This window comes from Phocoena sinus, chromosome 19 (assembly GCF_008692025.1).
Source record: "Phocoena sinus isolate mPhoSin1 chromosome 19, mPhoSin1.pri, whole genome shotgun sequence".
NCBI classification, from domain to species: domain Eukaryota; kingdom Metazoa; phylum Chordata; class Mammalia; order Artiodactyla; family Phocoenidae; genus Phocoena; species Phocoena sinus.
Genome location: NC_045781.1, coordinates 31,561,327 through 31,579,328, shown reverse-complemented (window position 1 = coordinate 31,579,328; position 18,002 = coordinate 31,561,327). Strand labels below are relative to the sequence as shown.

General features: G+C 53.6%; 1 protein-coding gene across 1 annotated transcript; it reads right to left on the bottom strand.

The window, feature by feature from the left end:
* Positions 1-4,387: 4,387 nt before the first annotated feature.
* CX3CL1 (C-X3-C motif chemokine ligand 1) lies at positions 4,388-15,604 on the bottom strand. Its single transcript, XM_032614291.1, has 3 exons — positions 15,382-15,604; positions 9,404-9,524; positions 4,388-7,479 (listed from the first exon to the last, which is right to left on the bottom strand). Exons 1-3 carry the CDS (start codon positions 15,449-15,451, stop codon positions 6,399-6,401), a joined length of 1,272 nt encoding a protein of 423 aa, XP_032470182.1. The 5' UTR covers positions 15,452-15,604; the 3' UTR covers positions 4,388-6,398.
* Between the last annotated feature and the right edge of the window lie 2,398 nt (positions 15,605-18,002).

Sequence of the window (18,002 nt, the reverse complement as noted above, 5' to 3'; positions counted from 1 at the left end):
TATCGGTGTATCTCAAAGCAACTACAAAACCCTTCTCCTTTCCAGCTCCACTCAGTGAGAATCCCAGATAAATCCATTAACAGCTGGTGGGCTAAGGAGGAACTTCATCCCGTCTGCCAAGAGAGCAAGTGAAGACAGGTGAGCTCGGTAACAGAAAGCTTGTTTACCCCAGCATCGTGCACATTACTGACAAGTCATTCCTACTTAGACCAAGTAATATATTTCTTCTTCCCGACTGCTGCGTCAATCAGGATAGGCTAGGTTATGTTGCAATGACAAATAGCCTCAACTCTCAGTGGTTTAAAACCACAAAGCTTTGTTTCTTCCACATAGATCTGCTGGGGCTCTTTCTCTGGCTGGAGGTTCTAAGTCATCCTCACTCTGGGACCCAGGGTAACGCACCTGTCATCTTCTGGAATATTGCCAAGTTCTGGACCCAAGGAACTAAAAGTTCTGAAGGCTCTCTCACTGATAATTAAATGTTTGAATCTGGTTTGACAAACCTTTCTCCCACTGCCAGTTCAGAACTGGTCACGTGGCACGTCACCAACGCCAAGGCGGCAAGAAGAGCAGCACTCTTGAATGCCTAGGGGCAGCAAGCCAGAACCACTCAGAGAGACTGATGGTGAAACGAACTTCCCATTCTGTCCAAGGCTAAGATTCAGGCATCTTGCTAGTCTGCTTCTAATTACTTGGGATTCATGAGTTTTGACCTTGCCAAGTTCAAAAGCAATTTAGAGGGGAAAAGTTACACCAATTTGAACAGCATCTATCAGCTTAGGGAAAAAATTATGCAAATTACAAATGATTTTTATCTGCTTGCTGACACTATAACATGTCTTCATCTTTACCGAAAGCCAGGAAGACTGCTTTTCTTTTCTTTTTTTTTTTTTTTGACTGCTTTTCTTTATACACATCCTATAATGCTATAGTCTTGTGTGGGTAACCAATAGCAAAAGTGAATAGAAATAAGATGTTTCGAACCCTTTGGAAACATCTATCGCCTGATCATAGATCCTAATTTACCAAGAGTTCACTACGGGCACGTCATTTTTCTAAGTGTTCAGCAAGGATTATCTTATGACATCTTCCCCTACAAGGGGAGTTGTTATTATTCCTATTCTACAGAGAAGAAAATCAAAGCCCGGAAAGGTTAAGCAACTTGCCTAAAGTCATACAGCCAAAGATCACCATGTTACATTACACTCCTGTATGGATAAAAGACAAGAGGCTCATTATAAATAATTCTGTTCTGTCGTCTGGGGGCAACAGATCCCTTGAAGGTAAGAGGGGGCATCTCTTCCAAAACATTCCCTGCTTTGGAATTCTCCTAGGTTCAGAGGCATCACCATCACCAGCCGATTTGGTGAGATTAATGAGATCCTGCATGGGTCTGGCCGCTGAAGTTTGCAGTCATCTGGGGAAAGCCAGCCTAGCCCTAGATCTCTACTTTAATCCCAGCAGCTGAAACATTATTCATCCAGGAAAGCACATGACTGAGAAGAAGTAAATGGGGCACGGGGTGGTCTCCTGAGCTATTAGTCGCACAGGGGCACACACAAACACACACACACACACACACACACACACACACACACACACACACTCAGATGCCTATTATTCAGCCTCGTGCTGGAAATTCCCAGCCATTTGTGTCTGTGTTTTTCTGTCTGGCCTCACCCCTTTGGGGAATGTACAGAGAACAAAGGAGAGCGAAAGGGGAATAACAACAAAGGGCAGAGGGTGAGAAGAATGCAGGTAGCTACCACCCAAAGGACTCTGCAAACCTGGGAGGGGTGGGGGTGGGCTGGCCTGGTGCAGAGGGCTCTAAAACTTTGGCTAGGAGCCAAATCCCCTAATTTGGAAGGCAGGGCAGTGGGGAAGGGGGAGAGGAGGGGAGGAGGGGGTAAGGGGCAACTGCTTGAAGGTACAGATTCCCAGCTCTCCCACCACTGCAGTCTGAATTCAGCAGGGCTGAAGTGGGGCTCGGGAGTCTGTACTTTTGACAATCTGTGGCTCACGCTTTCAGAAATAGTGATTAAGATTGAAGTCCTGGAGAAAGACTTCAGGTCATATTCCAGCTTTGCTGCTTACAAGCTGTGTGACCTTGGGCAAGTCACGTATGCTTTGAAAGCCCTTGTACGTAAAGAACCTAGTATATTGCCTGGCATATGGTAAACATTAAATAAACAATGGCTATTTTAATAATATTTTTATTATTATATCTCAGAGCCCTGATTGCTCTATCCAAGATTTCAGAGGCCTCCAAGTCTCTATGAAACTGTGCACTAATTGTGAGGAATCGCTTCAGCTAAAGTTTAGCTCTGTAACTGAAAGAGAAAATAAAACACAAACACCCCAGCATCCCTAGGGAGGTGCTCTGGACTGAGGGAGAATAAAATTTCCCCACTCTCCAACCTCTTCTGGCACATGAAGAGTTCCTTATCTGAGAATGTGATGAAAAGACAGGGACAAGCATTTTCATTTCAAAGCCTCCGTTGGTGTCTCATGTTGCTGAAAGGGTGGTATTCGGGGAGAGGCTGTGGGGCTGTGACTTTGCCTCCAAGCTCCTTCCTGGGGGTGGGAATGGGCAGAAGCAGGAGGGACTGGACTTGGGGTAGAACAGGAGAGCTACTGCACACTGCTAAGGGCAGTACTAGAATTTGCAGGGTCTTCCCTGGCGGTCCAGTGGTTAAGACTCCGCTTCCATTGCAGGGGGCGCGGATTTGATCTCTGCCTGGGGAATCCTGCATGCCGCGCAGGCTGCAGCCAAAAAAAAAAAAAGAATGTGCACCTGGCGCAGAGGGAGCAATCTCAGATTCTTGCAGGAACCTCAAACGCAAACGTCTATGGGGCTTGGCAGGTAGGAAAATGAGGAAAGCAATGTGTAAGAAAAATTATGTGCCCATCATATTCTGTCTTTCCTTGTCCTACTTTTGATGAAGACTTGGGCTCAGAGAAAAATATCCTTAGTATAAGAAAAACAAGAGAACGGTGATGATAAGTGACAACTGACATGGCCACAGGATCCAGACCACCAAGAGGTGGAAAGGATGGCAGAGAACTGGGGGTTCTCAGCCTGGCCTGCCCCCTCTCAAGGGGCAGCCACTGCTCAGGCCCTGCCCACTGTCATCCTGGGGGTTAAACCACCCAGTGGGACCAGACCTTCTGAATCACCTGAGAGAACATAGAAAAGTCGGCTGGTGTGTGTAATTTCCTGATTTTTATTTATTTATTTATTTATTTTGTGGTACGCGGGCCTCTCACTGTCGTGGCCTCTCCCGTTGTGGAGCACAGACTCCGGACGCGCAGGCTCAGCGGCCACGGCTCACGGGCCCAGCCGCTCCGCGGCATGTGGGATCCTCCCGGACCGGGGCACGAACCCGCGTCCCCTGCATCGGCAGGCGGACTCTCAACCACTGCGCCACCAGGGAAACCCAATTTCCTGATTTTTAAATGTTGCCTCTAATTTTTAAAAATACCATTTAGACATCGAATCTAAGATGCCTTTGATTGCAAAACATTCTGATATTTAATAAACTACTAATAAAGAACAAAAGACCTGTCAATTAAACTGTGACAAGTCATTGATTGTAGGACAAATCCCAATTCCAAAGATGTCACAATGTGAAAAAAAAATGTGCCTCTAAGAATCCATGAAATACTGTATAATAATAAGCTGGGCTTGGCCTTTGGCACCTTGTACAGTTTCCAACCTACACAACTGTACAGAGCAGCTCTTATGATGCCACCTCGGGCACTGGAGGTTTATACTTGGGTCATATCAATGAACACCCGAGTCCCTTGAGGAGTAATCCCTCTTTGATCTTTATCTGGACCAGCAATGAGTCAAGGCAGTAAAGAGGAAAATGTGGCCCAGTTCGTTCCTGTGGGTCACTAGATCACTAATGGTGATACCAAGGCCCCCAAGATGGTGGTTTAGTAGGCATGGGCCAGGGGTGGGGTGGTGGTTCATAAGGGATTCTGATTCCTGCCAGGGATGGGAGCCACTAGAAGTCTCACACCTGATTTTATACGTGGCCCAATGTCACATACCTGGGCAGAGCAGAGCCAGGCCAGAGACTCAACCCTCCCCAGCCCCGTTCCCAGTGCCCCCTTCTCCTGCTGACTGTAAAGATCCTGCCCCTCTGCCCCAGGGGTCTCCAGTACTTCTCCAGAGAGCCTTTTGTTTGTTTGTTTCTTTGTTTTGACCACACAGCTTGGCATGCAGGAACTCAGCTCCTGGCCCAGGGATTGACCCACGCCCCTTGCAGTGGAAGCGCGGAGTCTTAACCACTGGACCACCAGGGAAGTCCCGCTTTCCTGGAGAGTCTTGGCCTCTCCTTTTTTCCATCCTCCGGAGGCTCTGGTGCTGCGCCTGCCCTAGGAAAAGCAGCTTTATTTGATTCACAAGACTTTTCAATTTTATTAGTAAAATACAAAATGGCACAGACATTGGTGATAGTGTTGGAAAAGCAAAAGGATCAATCAACTCCTTCTGAAGTCCTCCCCAAATTGTCTTTGTACCTGTCCTGCTTGGCGGAGCTCACAAAATCCGTGGAAAGGGGGACACGCTGTCCCCAGCTGCTTTCTCACAGAGGGGAGCCCCTTCACGGGTGCCTGTCCCTTGAAGGCTCCCAGGCCAGAGGAGCCCCGCAAAGTGCATTCAGATCCGCTTTCTTCCTCTCTGAGCTGTCAGAGTGCCGCCAACCGGAGCCAGGCCGGCAGGGAAACACGGCTTCCCTCTCTGTGGACCGGAGCCCTGGGTGCTTCCTCTCAGCATCTGTCTACAAAGGAGCATGTCACCTGTACCTGGGGGAAGCCTAGCCCATGGGACACCCCTCTGATGGAGGGCAAAGAACACCATCAGAGACAATCGGAGGGAGGTGGGAAGCTGCCGCCAGGGACCTGAGAGGTGAGACCTGCAGGTCCGGCTCTGACTGCGGGGTGCTGGCCGGCCCGGTGAGCCCTCGGCGCCATTCAGGCCTGCCCCGAGTCTTCAGTGCCAAAAAAGAGAACCTCTGACTTCATGCCCACAGCTTCCCTCCCCTGCCGGTCCCGCCCCACAAGACAGAGTCCCTTTCAGAAGTAAACACGGAACCTCAGCTTTCCCTGGTGGATTTTGATCTCATGGAAATTCCTGGCCCTGCCTGCGGGGCGGATGAAGGTGAGGGGAGAAGAAATCAGAGTGCAGAGGACAGTGTTTTCAGGGCGCGAGAGGTGGAAGAGGACCCAGGCCGCAGGAAAGAAAGAGAAAATGCCTGACTTGGGTCCCTAACGAAGAAGCGAAGGAGCTGCAGCCGTTCCCTGGCTCCTTTCTCGGAGCCTGCAGGCCTCCCCTCCTCCTTCAGCCTGTCACTCATCTCAAAGCCAGTGGGGGCGGAGGGGGGGCCTTCAAAGTTGGTCTCTGAGCCTCAAGTACCCCAGCCTAGCCCCCCCCCAGGGGGCCCACACTGCTGACAACGGGGCAGGACCTCCAGGTCACAGCGTCCATGGAAGTGCCGGTCTCATCGATTGGCAGAGACCATTTCTTCTGATGAAGGTTGAGAGGCTGCACCCAGGGTCTGCAGAAAGGGGTCTCTGGATCAACTAGTGATGCCTGCCAGGGGTACAGGCTATTGCCACATATTTGCTGTCCCTCTCCCCTTTCACAGGTGGGAAACCAGAGGTATGAATGCCTTCATGGATTGCTGGTGGGCCTGGGACTAGACCCCCCCGACCTTCACGCTCGTAGTCAATGCTCCTTCACAGCACAGACGGGGCAAGGCAGCGGGTGGGAATCAAAACCACTGGATAAATTCATTTCCCATTCCCATGATGCCTACCTGAGGGCAGATCCTTCGCTGGGATCAGTCCCAGGAAACACCACACTAGCCTCATGCAAGAAAAGACAGGTCCCCGGCTGGGGCATGGGGTCTATACAGGGGGCAGGGGAGCTAGCACCGCAGGTGGCCCGGGTGACTGGCAACCACAGCGGGACCGAGAGACATGATGAAGTCTGAGGGAGTGGGGAGAAGGGGCCTGGCCTGAGGCTCGTTTGTAAGAAGGGATGACTGTGGTACCCGCAGGGGTATGGGTCAGAGGGGCCGGGCGTTCAATAAATAATTGTTCACTGGGGCTGGCACGGTATCTAAGGGACCCTCTAACCAGCCAACAGCAGAGGGGAGTTTTCTGACTTGGGACATTGGAGTGAGTTGTGGAGGCCACCCCCTTGGTCCGCAGTAGGTCAAGGATGGTCAAGGGTGGCCTCCAGGAGCTGGGGGCAGTTCCACCCAGAGGATCCCACCTCCTCGCTCCAGTCATTCCAGCTTGGGCCAGACTCTTGGGTGAGGGTGAGTGTGAGGATGGGGGACCCCAGGCAGCTGAGTTGAACAGCTGGATGTAGGCAGGTGGGCAGCTCATACTGGCACCAGGACGTACGAGTTACTGCCACAGCTCCGGGGGACGTAGCGAAGCCCCTCCACCATGTCTCCTGCCATCTTGCGGGGGCAGCCCTGAAGGCTCTGGTAGGCAAACATGGCCACCCCCAGGCAGAAGAGGAGACCGAGGAAGGCCAACAGCCCCACTGCCTGCCTTCGGGTGGCTGCCTGGGAGTCGGGGATGGGAGTGATGAGGACACCCAGCCTCTGGGGGTCCACGGTGGCGTGAATGGACTCCTTGACCTTGGGGGTCCAGCTGCCAGAGGCCAATGGATCCGTGCTGGGGACCCCTTCAGATGATACAGGGACCACGAAGACATCGGACACACTGCCGGGCCCCATGAAAGCATCCGTGTGAGCTGAAGTGGGACCCAATTCTTTGGACCCTAGAGAGTTCTCTGGTGTGGGGTCCTGTCCCTTGATCCACCCAGGTTGGCCTTCGGACCCAGTGTTGTCCTCTGGGACTGTGTGTGAAATAGTGAGGGCCTGGGTGGAGGGGGCCTGGGTGGAGGGGGCCTGGGTGGGGAGGGTCTGGGTGGAGGGGGTCTGGGTGGAGGGGGTCTGGGTGGAGGGGGCCTGGGTGGAGGGGGTCTGGGTGGAGGGGGCCTGGGTGGAGGGGGCCTCAGAGGCTTTCCCGTCAGCCTCGAGGTCTGCCCCAGGTTGGTAGGCGGTAGAACTCTGCCAAGACGTGGTGGTGGTGACAGCAGGCTTGTTGAAAAGCTCAGTTGTCTCGGGCCCTCCATCCGGAGTCTTTGAAGTGGAGGGGGACCTGGTCCCCCTGGAATCAGCCACTACTGGTGGCAGCTCTGGGGAAGTCCCGAAGGCCCTCTGTGCCTCCTGGCTACTGCTTTCGCTTGTGAATTTGGTCTCTGAGGCCTCAGACCAGTCCATCCCCCTGGTGGCTGGGCTGGTCCTGGGCTCACCCACGCCGATTTGCTTCTCGAATGTGCCACCATTTGGAGCCCGAGCAGCAGCCTTGCGGTCTAGATGCTCCATGGCTTTCTGGACCCATTTCTCCTGTGGGTCAGCACAGAATAACTTTTCCTTCATGGTCTTCAGGCTGCAAGGAAGGAAGACAAGGGACCCAGTGATGCCCAGATGCCACGCGGAGTAGGGGTATCAGGCACATGCACTGCAGGTGAGCAGACCCGGCTAGAAATCCTGCCCCCACCACTTACTAGCTGTGAGCTATGAGTTCTTAGCTGGGGCAGCTCAGCTTATGGAACTTCCGTGTTCTCACCTGAGAACCGGAAAGAGAGTCCTACCTTCCGCGGGGTGACCAAGCATCCCAGAAAAACTGGGACTGAGGGCGTTCTCAAGATGCGGGTCTTTTTGTGAAAATTCCAGCAAACTGGGACAAGTGGGTCACCCTACTTCTGTGTTATTGTAGAAGATGAAAATGATGTAAAGCCCATGGTTCAGAGTAGGAGATCAGCAAAATAATAACAATGTTAATAATAATGTCATTAACATGAAGGTGGGGGCTGTGGGCTGCAAGTTTTCTGATTGGGAGAAGATGTCACCGGTGTTCTCTGGCAAGCTTGGTGATAGGGCCTCCTCACTCTGGAAAGGACTCGATGTCATAACGTCCTCTTCCTCCTCTCCCTCGGTTGCAGGCTGCCCTCTGGACCTCTACCCTCCTCTCCTAGTGTGTATCCTCGGACTGAAAGGGCCCCTAGGGAGCTCCAACCCTATATATGGTGGCCCTGCTGGGACCCTGAGTGCCATCCAAATCTTGAACTTCCTTTGAAGCTGTGTGTGGCTGGTTTACTACCGAGACCACAGCTCAGAGCTGGCGGGGACCCTTGCTCCACGCCATGACCTGTGCTAGGCATTTTGCCTGGTTAAACTTCACACCCATCCTGTAAGATGCACCCTCATTTTACAGATGAGAAAACCAAGGCTCAGAAAGGTAATGTAAATGTGCCTGGCTCCAGTATGCTAGGAAGCCAGAGAGGTCCAGAAAGCAAGCGTGACCCTGTAGGCCCCACAGGTGCAGTGCTGCCCTAGTGCCATCATCCCCTCTCTGGAGCGTCCCACTTCCCCTTCGCCTACAAGATAGAAGCATATACGTGGGGGAGTCTGGGGGAAGCGAGTCTTGACAGGTGAGCAGAGAGGTCAGGCAGTAGCACACGTGCTCCTCTTAGTAACAATCAGTGGGAGGAAGTACAACTTCCTTTAGCTGAGACCCTACTTCGAAGGCCCACTGACCATTTCCTGTTGCCAGGACTCAGGGTCTGGTTGAGTCTGGCTGACGCCGCTTTAAGACCCAAAGGTCAGTCCTGGGGAAAGGCCTCAGGGCTGGGCGATTGGCAGTACCCAAGAAGGACCCCAGAGGAGCAAGCAGCCACGATGGCCAGGGATCCCAACAGCCAGAGGGGAAGCTGGCTTGGCTTGACCCCTCCCCAAAGTCTCAGAGGGATTCTATTTCCCCATCTGTCCAGTGGTGATAATAACCTTGGCCTCTCCTATTGCCAGCAGCTTCTGGGCACCCTGCCAAGCACTTTAGTTTCATTATCTCTTTTCAGCTTCCCCAAACTACCCATTTTACAGATAAGGAAACTAAAGCGCAGAGGGTAGGCCACATGACCAGGGCCACCCAGTCTGTAAGTGGTGAAGCCAGGATTTGCACCAGATCTGCTGGCGTCTGGAGCCTGCACATTCAGAGCACCGTGTTTTCATCCCCCATGAAATCCAGCAGGTTCGAGGGCTGCATAAACACCCTTTGGCCCAGAAGGAATCGTCACCCTGGGTGGCACCTCCAGGCCACGGCCGTTCAGGAAGCCACAGCTCATCTTTGCCCTGTGGCACAGATATTAAGATTGGCGAGGAGGCTAGCAGGTCAGGAGCAAGAGAAGCGTTTGCAGAGGCCCTGGGCCAGGAGCCCAGCTTTGGGTGACAGGATGTGGACACGGACTGGCGGAGGCCAGGGAGCCACCCCCGGGGCCTGAAAGGAGCTCAGAGGCCAAGAGGGCAGTACCTACATGATGGCGCGTCTGCCGCACGATTCTTGATTGCGCTGGTAGTGAACTAGACGAGCCACGGGGATCTCCGAGGTCATTTTGCCGCACGTGATGTTACACTTCTTCACACCGTGGTGCTGTCCTGAGCCCACAGAGGCCCCCAGTCAGCAGGACTGTCCACGGGCATCTGGCTTCCCAGCCCCACGCCAGCTTGTCCCCGCCGCGCACCCCCCCAAACCAGAACCGATGCCCCACACCCTTGACCTCAGCCCCCTGTCCCGGGCCAAACCTCTCTATGCCTCAGTTTCCCCACCTGTAAAATAGAGACAGTAATAGAACCTACCTCAGAGGCTTGCTGTAAGGTGATGAAAGTGAATCCTTACTCATAACGCTCTCATTGCTTGGCGCGTTGTGTTTAATTTTAAACATTAAATCGCTATAGTTGGTTCACCCAGGGGAGAGGAGTGTGAGACTGACAAGGAGCTGCCTGAGGTCACACAGCCAGCAAGTGATGGAACAGGCTCTCCTGCCGGGCCTGGCTCCCGGTCCTTCTGGGCCCAGGGCGCTGCCCTTCCCCCCACCATGGTTTCACTCCAGTAAAGTCACCTGCTCAGCTATCGCCCCCTCCCAACCATATCCCATCCATCCCTCTCAGTCTGCCTGATCCATATTCATGGATTTCCACAACCTCTGGGACACACCCAGACCTCGGTCCATCCACAGCCCACGTGTATACCCTATGACACACGCGTACACTCATAGCAACAAACACAATGACACATATATATATGCCCCCCACCCCCCAAAAAAAACACATAAAGGCATACATGCAACCAGGCACACATAGCGGATAATAAAAATTTTTAAATATATAAGTACAACCACCTTCTAAGGAGTGTGCTGAGTAGGTGATCCTTTGTTCTGCCATTAAGAGCCAGGATGATTTTGGAAGCAGTTTCTTGGGAGGAACGCAATGGGCCATTTGGATTCCCAGGGCAAGCTGGGAGCAGGCGTAAGGAGGAGGAATGGAGATGCGTTGTACATGGAGTGGGGACAGAGTGAGATGGGCGGGGGCCTGCAGATGGCTGCGTCCCACGTGGAGCCAGACAGAAACCCCAGGACAGAATGACGGTGACCCAACAGATAGCTGAGAACCCAGACATTTTATATAAACATTTGAAGTGGTTTGCATTGCATTTCCACCTTCCCCTAAAATCTCCAGCAAAATTTACTCTGTTTGCCGTAAGCTCTAGAGGGGTATGCAAAAAATGAGGAAGAACCTGAGTGTCAGATCTGGGTCAAGGTCATATGCAGCCGAAGCATGACCTTAGAGGGTTTTGCAAAAATCTAGAGGCCAGGACTTCCAGGGCAGTGGAGCTGAGGGAACAAACTAATTTAGCTCTGCAGAGCTAGGGAGGCCCCAGGTGACCCCCCCGGGGTTCCACCAAAACACACACAGCTCACACACAAATACTTATGTGTGTGGACACGCAAACCAAACACGCTCCGCCTTCCCAAATACAGGCGTGCACACACACCTTCTAGAATCTGCCACCCCTTCTCTCATCATTTCCCCTGCCTCGGCCCACCCTGCTTTGTGGGAAAGAGGGTGCAAGGCTTGCAGGGTGAGGCTGGGCCATCAGGGGGCAGCAGTAGTAGCCCCGAGGTGGTCGGCGGGCTCCCTGCCACTGGTCCCTGAGTCACCGGTAGCCCTTTCTGAGGAAACAGGATGTGAAAGGCGCTTTATTACCCTCCTTCTCCCACAGTGGGACCTCAGAATGACTCAGCTGCAGCCTCCCCAGGTCCTGTTGAGTAGAGCCAGGAGCCGGCCCCTGGACTGGTGTGGCAGGTGACTTCCAGAGGAATCCCCAGAAAAATGGTGCCCCCGGTTGGCCTGGACCCGGGACACGCTGTCCAGCGGGCAGGAGGGATAAGCTCGGGCAGGTCAATTTGCTCTTCTGACTTGCTTCCACTGCCCACCTCCAGGGCTTAAAGAGCCACAGAGGCGGCCTGTCCTAAAGTCTCCGCCCTCTGCCGTGGTGCCCGAATGGCCCTGGTCAGGCTCTGTTCTTGGTTCTGCTTGAGAAGGTTGTGTAACTAACTGGGACGTCTTTTCTTCTCAGAGCTAAAATTTTCTTTTCTGTAACTGTCATATTTCTATTACCTGTCATATGAATGTCAGGAGGACAGGGACCTTGTACGTCTTGGTGTCACAGTGTTTCCCAGCATCCAGCATAAGGTAGATATAAATATTCATCGAAGGAAATAATGTCTCAATCTACTTATCCCTTCACACACCTCCTCATCCATCTATCCATCCATCCATTTATCTGCCACCCCCTTGTCAATCCCCTACCCATTCCCTGCCACCCACCTGTCTACCTCCCATCCATCTCCACTCACCCTGGTCCATCAGTCTATCCGTGCCCCACTCACCCACCTATCACCTGTCCATCCCCTATGCATCCTCCGCCCCCTTCATCTCCCCACCCCTCCATCTCTCACCAGCCCACTCACACATCTTTCATTATCCATCCATTCATCCATCCACTTCCTGATTCAGGCAACACTTGTCTGAATTACTTTTGAGTATCTGCAAAGACCCAGACCTTCTTGTCCTTAACCCTGAGCTCCTTCTCCCGAAGGTGCTGGTGCTGAGCTTGAAGAGAGCACCTAATCCCAATAAATGTTATCAGATCACCATGTTTACTCAGTCAACCAACAAATGCCGACCTGGCTCTTGCCAGGCGCTGTGAAGAGTAGAGGGATGAACGAGGCCCATCTCTGCCCTCAGAAGTCTCCCAGCCTGATGGACAGCTAAGACATAACCACAAAGTATCAGAGCTTTTCTTAGGAGAACACCTACTGTGTTTTGGACAGCTAAGACATAACCACAAAGTATCAGAGCTTTTCTTAGGAGAACACCTACTGTGTTTTGCTCAGCACACACACATCTGCTCTCATTAATTCCTGCAAAGGGATGATTTTTATCCCCATTCTAAAGATGCAGAAGCTGAGAATCAGAGAGGTTTAATGACTTGCCCAAAGCCACACAGCTGCTTAGTGGCAGATCTGGTTTTCCTCCCAGCCCCTAGACATCCACTCTTCTAGGCTGCCTTAAACACCAGGTAAAAACACCGTGTTCCAGAACAGACCCCAAATGTGCCAGGGTTTACAGGAGGGAGAGACCACTTCCTGCCGCAAGTGATCAGGAGACGTTTCTTAGAGGAGGTGTACATTAGGCTGGACCTCAAGGACTGTTCGGAGGATTACAGGCAGGAAAAGATGGGAATGTTCTGGGTCTCTGGGTATTTGGGTGGTAGAGAAGGCTTGAGCCATTGCTCAGCTGTGTGTCCTGGACGAGTGATTGAGGTTCTCTGAGCCTCCATTCCCTTACCTGTAAAATGGACATGATAACACCTGCTTCTCAGGATGGTTATGAGAATGAAGCTTTAAAAATATCTGGACCCTTAGAGCAGGGTTTTCTCAACAGCAGACACCACTGACATCTTGGACCACATAATTCTTTGTTATGGAGGCTGTTCTGTGTAGGACATTTGGCATCATCCCTGGCCTCTATGTACTAGGTGCCTGAGCACCCCCCAACCAAAATGTAACAACCAAAACTGTGTCCAGAGATTACCAAATGTCCCCTTGGAGGCCGAATCCCGCACTGAGGAGTGCTGCCCTGGAGACACCCATGCGTCCCCGCCCAGCTCCCTCAACGTCCCCTTCTTCTTCCCTGACCCACTACTTAAAACCTCAACACCTTCCCCACCACCCCCGACTCCCTGCTTTTTAAAATCACAGTGCTTTTTTCCTTCTAACAGACCAAATCCGTTGATTTTGAGGATTGTCTGTCTTCTCCAGTTGATGCTCAGCACGCTGAGGGCTGGGATCTCTGGCAGTTGTATTCACTGATGTGGCCCCAGCACCTAGAATTGTGCCTGACACATAATAGGTGCTCAGCCAGTGAATGAATCAACAAAATGCACAAGGAAGGACTTTGTGACATATAAGATCCTAACCAATGGAGACATAGAGGAATTTTAATTTAAGTTCGCCTTGGGCCTGGACCTGACCTGGATTTATCCTCCCCTGCCTTCCCCCCACCCACACCCTAACCAGGGGGGCAGACGACAGCAGCTTAATTCAGATTTTTTTTTCTCTCTTTCTTGTTGGAGCTTGAGTGGGAGTGAATGCGTCAGTGCTTGGGGAGAAAAATTCACTGCTCTGACTTCTATCTGCAGGTTTGTTATATAAAGCAGAGGAGCCTCTTGCCTGACACAGCCCTGCAAACCCACATTTGGGAGCTGACGCTGCCACCCTGCACCAGCCAGGGCAGTAGCCACGAAGTCCCCAGCCCCCTTCCGGGCCTCTCTGGCTTGTGGACCACTCCCTAGTCCTGCAGGGGTTCCCAGGGGCTCTCTCAGAGGCACAAATGTCAGCGTGGCTAAGGACTTCCAAGATGAGCCCGGCCAAATGCCCAGTCTTAAAGGAGGAGAAACTGAGGCTCAGAAAGGTTGAAATAATGTGAGTATGTCCCAGCAAAACCAGTGACCAAGATTAGGGCAGGAACTTGATGATTTTGAAGCCTCGGGCTGCTGGATAGAGCATCCAGAGTGCCCCCAGGATCCCCTCTCCATCCTAACATAGAAGACCTCCACCCCCAGCTTAGTATAAGTAATCCCTCCTCCTCCCACTTTCAAAACGTCCTCATAGGCATTAGAGCCTCACCACATGGAGGCAATAGCTATATTTAAACGTGCAGCAGCTGGGACCAAAGAAGGTAAGACCCCACTCAGGGTCAGGGCTATGGCAAAGCAACCTCCATCGGAGTCCATGCCTTCCAGTACCCACTATCCCCAAACACCTCGGAGCTCAGTGTTCTAGCCCGGGAAGCAGGAGGGCCAGCGGCATGGGGCCCGCACACCACCCACCTGCTCTCTGCCCCACTGGTGGGTTTTCCCCAAATAGAGGGACTCGGGGGGACAGTTTGCTCCACGGAGGTGCTCTGGAAGCTGGAGACCGGTTCTCATTTTCCCAGCCTGGCTGTGTGCCCTAAGACAGCCTCCCACCCTCTCTGAGCCCCAACCTGCCGGATGGCCCGGGTATTCCCTGAGGATGGGGCTGACTCAAACGGTTCTTGAAGGCAGTGTGATGCACAGATGTGGTGAGCATGCCTCCACACTCTCTCCTGCACCCAGTCTTACCCTCTCCTGCCCTACTTGCTGGCTGTGCATCCCCAGGCCAGTTTCTAAACCTCTTTGGGCCTCCATCTTCCTCATGTTGGGTGGGATGGATACATCATGCCTTATCAGGTCCCAGGCTCCAGAAAGCAAGTGACTGGAGGTGCAAACATTTCTAAGCTATGCTGGTAGGAGAAAGGCAGTATCATGGGGGAGACACCGGTAGAGGGACTGGGGGCTACAGGCCAGAGGAACAGTGATGAGCCAAAGTCATGAGCTGCAATGACCTTGACCTCCACGGGTCCTGGGCTCCCTACTCCTGGGAAGGACTTGAAATCAGGGCAGGAGAAAGTCCCAACTGTGGCTTAGCCCGGGGCCAAGCTGAGACTCAGGAGTCAGGGCTGAGGGTTACAAATTAACCCTGTGCAGGGAGACCGGCCCACAGTCTGCCAGGGCTCCCACCCTAGCACCCACCAAGAGCATCCTCGGGCTTCCCACAGCCCCACCTCCTGGCATCCCTCCACCTGTGCTGTTCCCACCACGGCTGCCATGCTGTCGCCCACCTTGCTCACTGGGCCAGGCAGGGACAGTCTCCGAGATGGTAAATCTTTCCAGCCGGAAGGGCAGTCCTGAGTCCGGGACCGCCAGCAGGGAGATGCCCAGCCCCCTCTGGCATATCAGTCAGGAAAGGGCTGCCACGGATCTCAGCCTTACACGGGCAGGGTCCGGGGGTCCTCATGGAGGCCTGAGGGGCAGAAGTGGGGCTGGGGGCTCCCCAACCCCGCTTATGCCTGAATCCACCACACTCACCAGCCAGCAGCACGATCAGATGGCCAAGGGCAGTCAAACGGAGCAGCCACGAGAGAGGTAGAAGAGCCATGGTCGAGGGGGTCCGGGGGTGCCGGGGCAGGCTGTGGGGGCCCTCGTCGGGGCTCGGTGCTGTCCCCTCGCTGCCTGAGCTCTGCCGCGGTTTATATGCGGGCTCCACTGCCTCTGCCTCGCTCGCCCCCGCAGGCAGCAGGCAGGCGGTGGGAGGGGAGAGGAAGGGAGCGTGTACAGCGACTGAATTCCTTAGCCTGTTGCCAAGGAGCTGAGTCGGCTCCCAGGCTCTGGGTGAGGGCTCCTGGTGGGGGTAACGGGCTGGCTTCTCATACGGGGACCCGTCCGCGAGGCTGGACGAAGCCTGCTAGGGTTCAAAGGGCCTCCCCTCCTCCCATCTGCTAGGGCCACCTTCCTACTGGGAGCTGACACACGTCCTAGGGTCTGACCTGGGGCCCTAGCTCCTAAGTGGGCAGTAAACCAAAGGACAGAAGACTAGAGAATGCTGGCTGCGGGCAAGCCAGGAGGACACAGGGCCCGTCAGTCTGGGTCTGACGAAGTCTCCTTTGTTCTGGGAGGTAGCTCTCCCACGCCAGGAAGGACCTCCAGCCCTTACCTCTTAAAGCCCCAACGCCTGGGGGACCTTGTTCATCGAAGTATCCTCCGAGCCCAGCATGCAGCCTGGCACACAGTAGGGGCTCCGTACCGCAAATGCCTGCCGAAAGAATGATCCAGCCCAACTTCATAGGGACAAATGGGCAAACTGAAGCCCAGAGAGGGGGCAGAATCACGCCAGGTCATAGAGGTCATCAGAGCAGAGAACCCACCTCCCGCTGTCACGGAGAAGAGTAGACGCGAGCAGGGCGTGGGCAGTTCAGGCAGGACACAGGCAAGAGCCCCGGCCTCCCTGCTTCCAGCCCCGCTACCTGTCGTTTCCTCATTTGCACCCACTCCCATAGCTGGCTCTGGCCCTCTGTGAGCCCACGGGAAAAACACGGCTGCCAGCCTCACCCCTGGTAGCTCAGGGCCTCTCGGTTGGTCCTTAACTTGACAGCATGCTTGAAAAAGTCGGGCCCCTCACGGGGGCTCCATCTGTACAAGGAGGGAGTTGGGCTTATCCACTGAGGAGGGAGCTGCGCAGCTCTGACTTTCTAGGTTCTCTCTTTGTTAGAGGTGGTGACAACAGGACCAGGCATGATCGGCCATCAGCTCCCACCAAACTGGTATAAGGGCTTGCTGGTATAAATGGGTGCAGCACAGCTGCTTTCATGGCTGCTTTCCCTGCAGGCAGTGGCAATAATGCCCAAGACTCTGGAAGAGTCTAACAGGAGCCTAGCCCAGTCTGGGACAGGAGTTAACTGGGAACCCACTCCCGTCTCGGCAAGTCTGGGCTGCCAGCCAGAGCAAAACCAGTTTGTGAGGCACTGTTGCAGGCTATGGAGCCAGTTGGTCTAGGCTGGGCTGGGTGGAGGGGTCACAGCGCCCAAGGCCAAGGTACCTCTCTCTCACCCAAGCACAGTAAAGCTGCCTAGGGTGTGGAGCTAAGAGCCTGGACCCTCCTTGACAGGGAGGAACACCCCTGGCACTGGCCAATGTCCACTCAGGCTCGGAGAACCTGTCGCAGCCCATGCAGATACAAAGCTAGTAAACTTCACATCCCTTGGTGTATAGGTTGAGGCCCAGAGGCGGACAAGAAGTGAAATAAACTGAGGTCCAAGGCTTTCTGTTCTGCCCAAGTAGGAGCAGATGAAGAAAAGGGGGAGGAGAAAGAGGAGGGGGAGGGCCAGGGATAGGGGACAAGTGGGAGGAGGAAGGGGGAGAAATAGGGAGGAGGGAAGGGGGAGAGGGGAGAGGCGAGAGGCAAGTCGTGGGAAGCCCCACACTTCATAAAGGCCAAGACCTGGGTTGGGCCAGGTATTTGGGGGTAAAGACCCTTGTTCCCTTGGCCCCAGGCTATGCTCCAAAGAAGGGTTTAGAAAGCAAGGGCTTTGGGATCAGATGATCCTGGCTCTGCCACTATCTCTGTGTGATCTTGGGCGGCTTCCCTGCCTCTCTGAGTTCACACTTACTCTGAGATAGGTACTGTTTTAAGTGCTTTGTATGACTCATTCAGGAAATCATGACAACAAACCCAGGTGTAAGCAAAATGCCATTATCGTGGTCCATTTTATGGATGGGGAAACTGAGGCATGCAGAAGTTAAGGAATTTTCTGAGGATCACCAGCCAGGAAGTGGGGGAGCTGGATTTGCCCCAGCCAGCTGGCTCTGGAGTCTGAGCTCCTGATCACCAGACTACACCACCTCCCTCCATCCCCACTTCGTGGAATGCTGTGAGAATTGAGTTTGTGCCCTTAAGGTGCCGGTTCAGAGCCTGGCACGAAACAGGTGCCAAAACACAGATATAACACTGTTTTTCTTTGTTCAGCCCTTGGGAATGTCCTCTACCTTCTAGTGGCCCAGCTTTCCCTCCCATAAAATTGGAATGGTCACCCCACCTATCTCATCAGGGTGTTAAGAACTGAGTTTAGATTCAATTCAGACACAGGAGCCAGGCTTTTAGGTTGGTGGGACCTGGAGACAAACATGACTCCACCACTTATGAGGGGTATCAC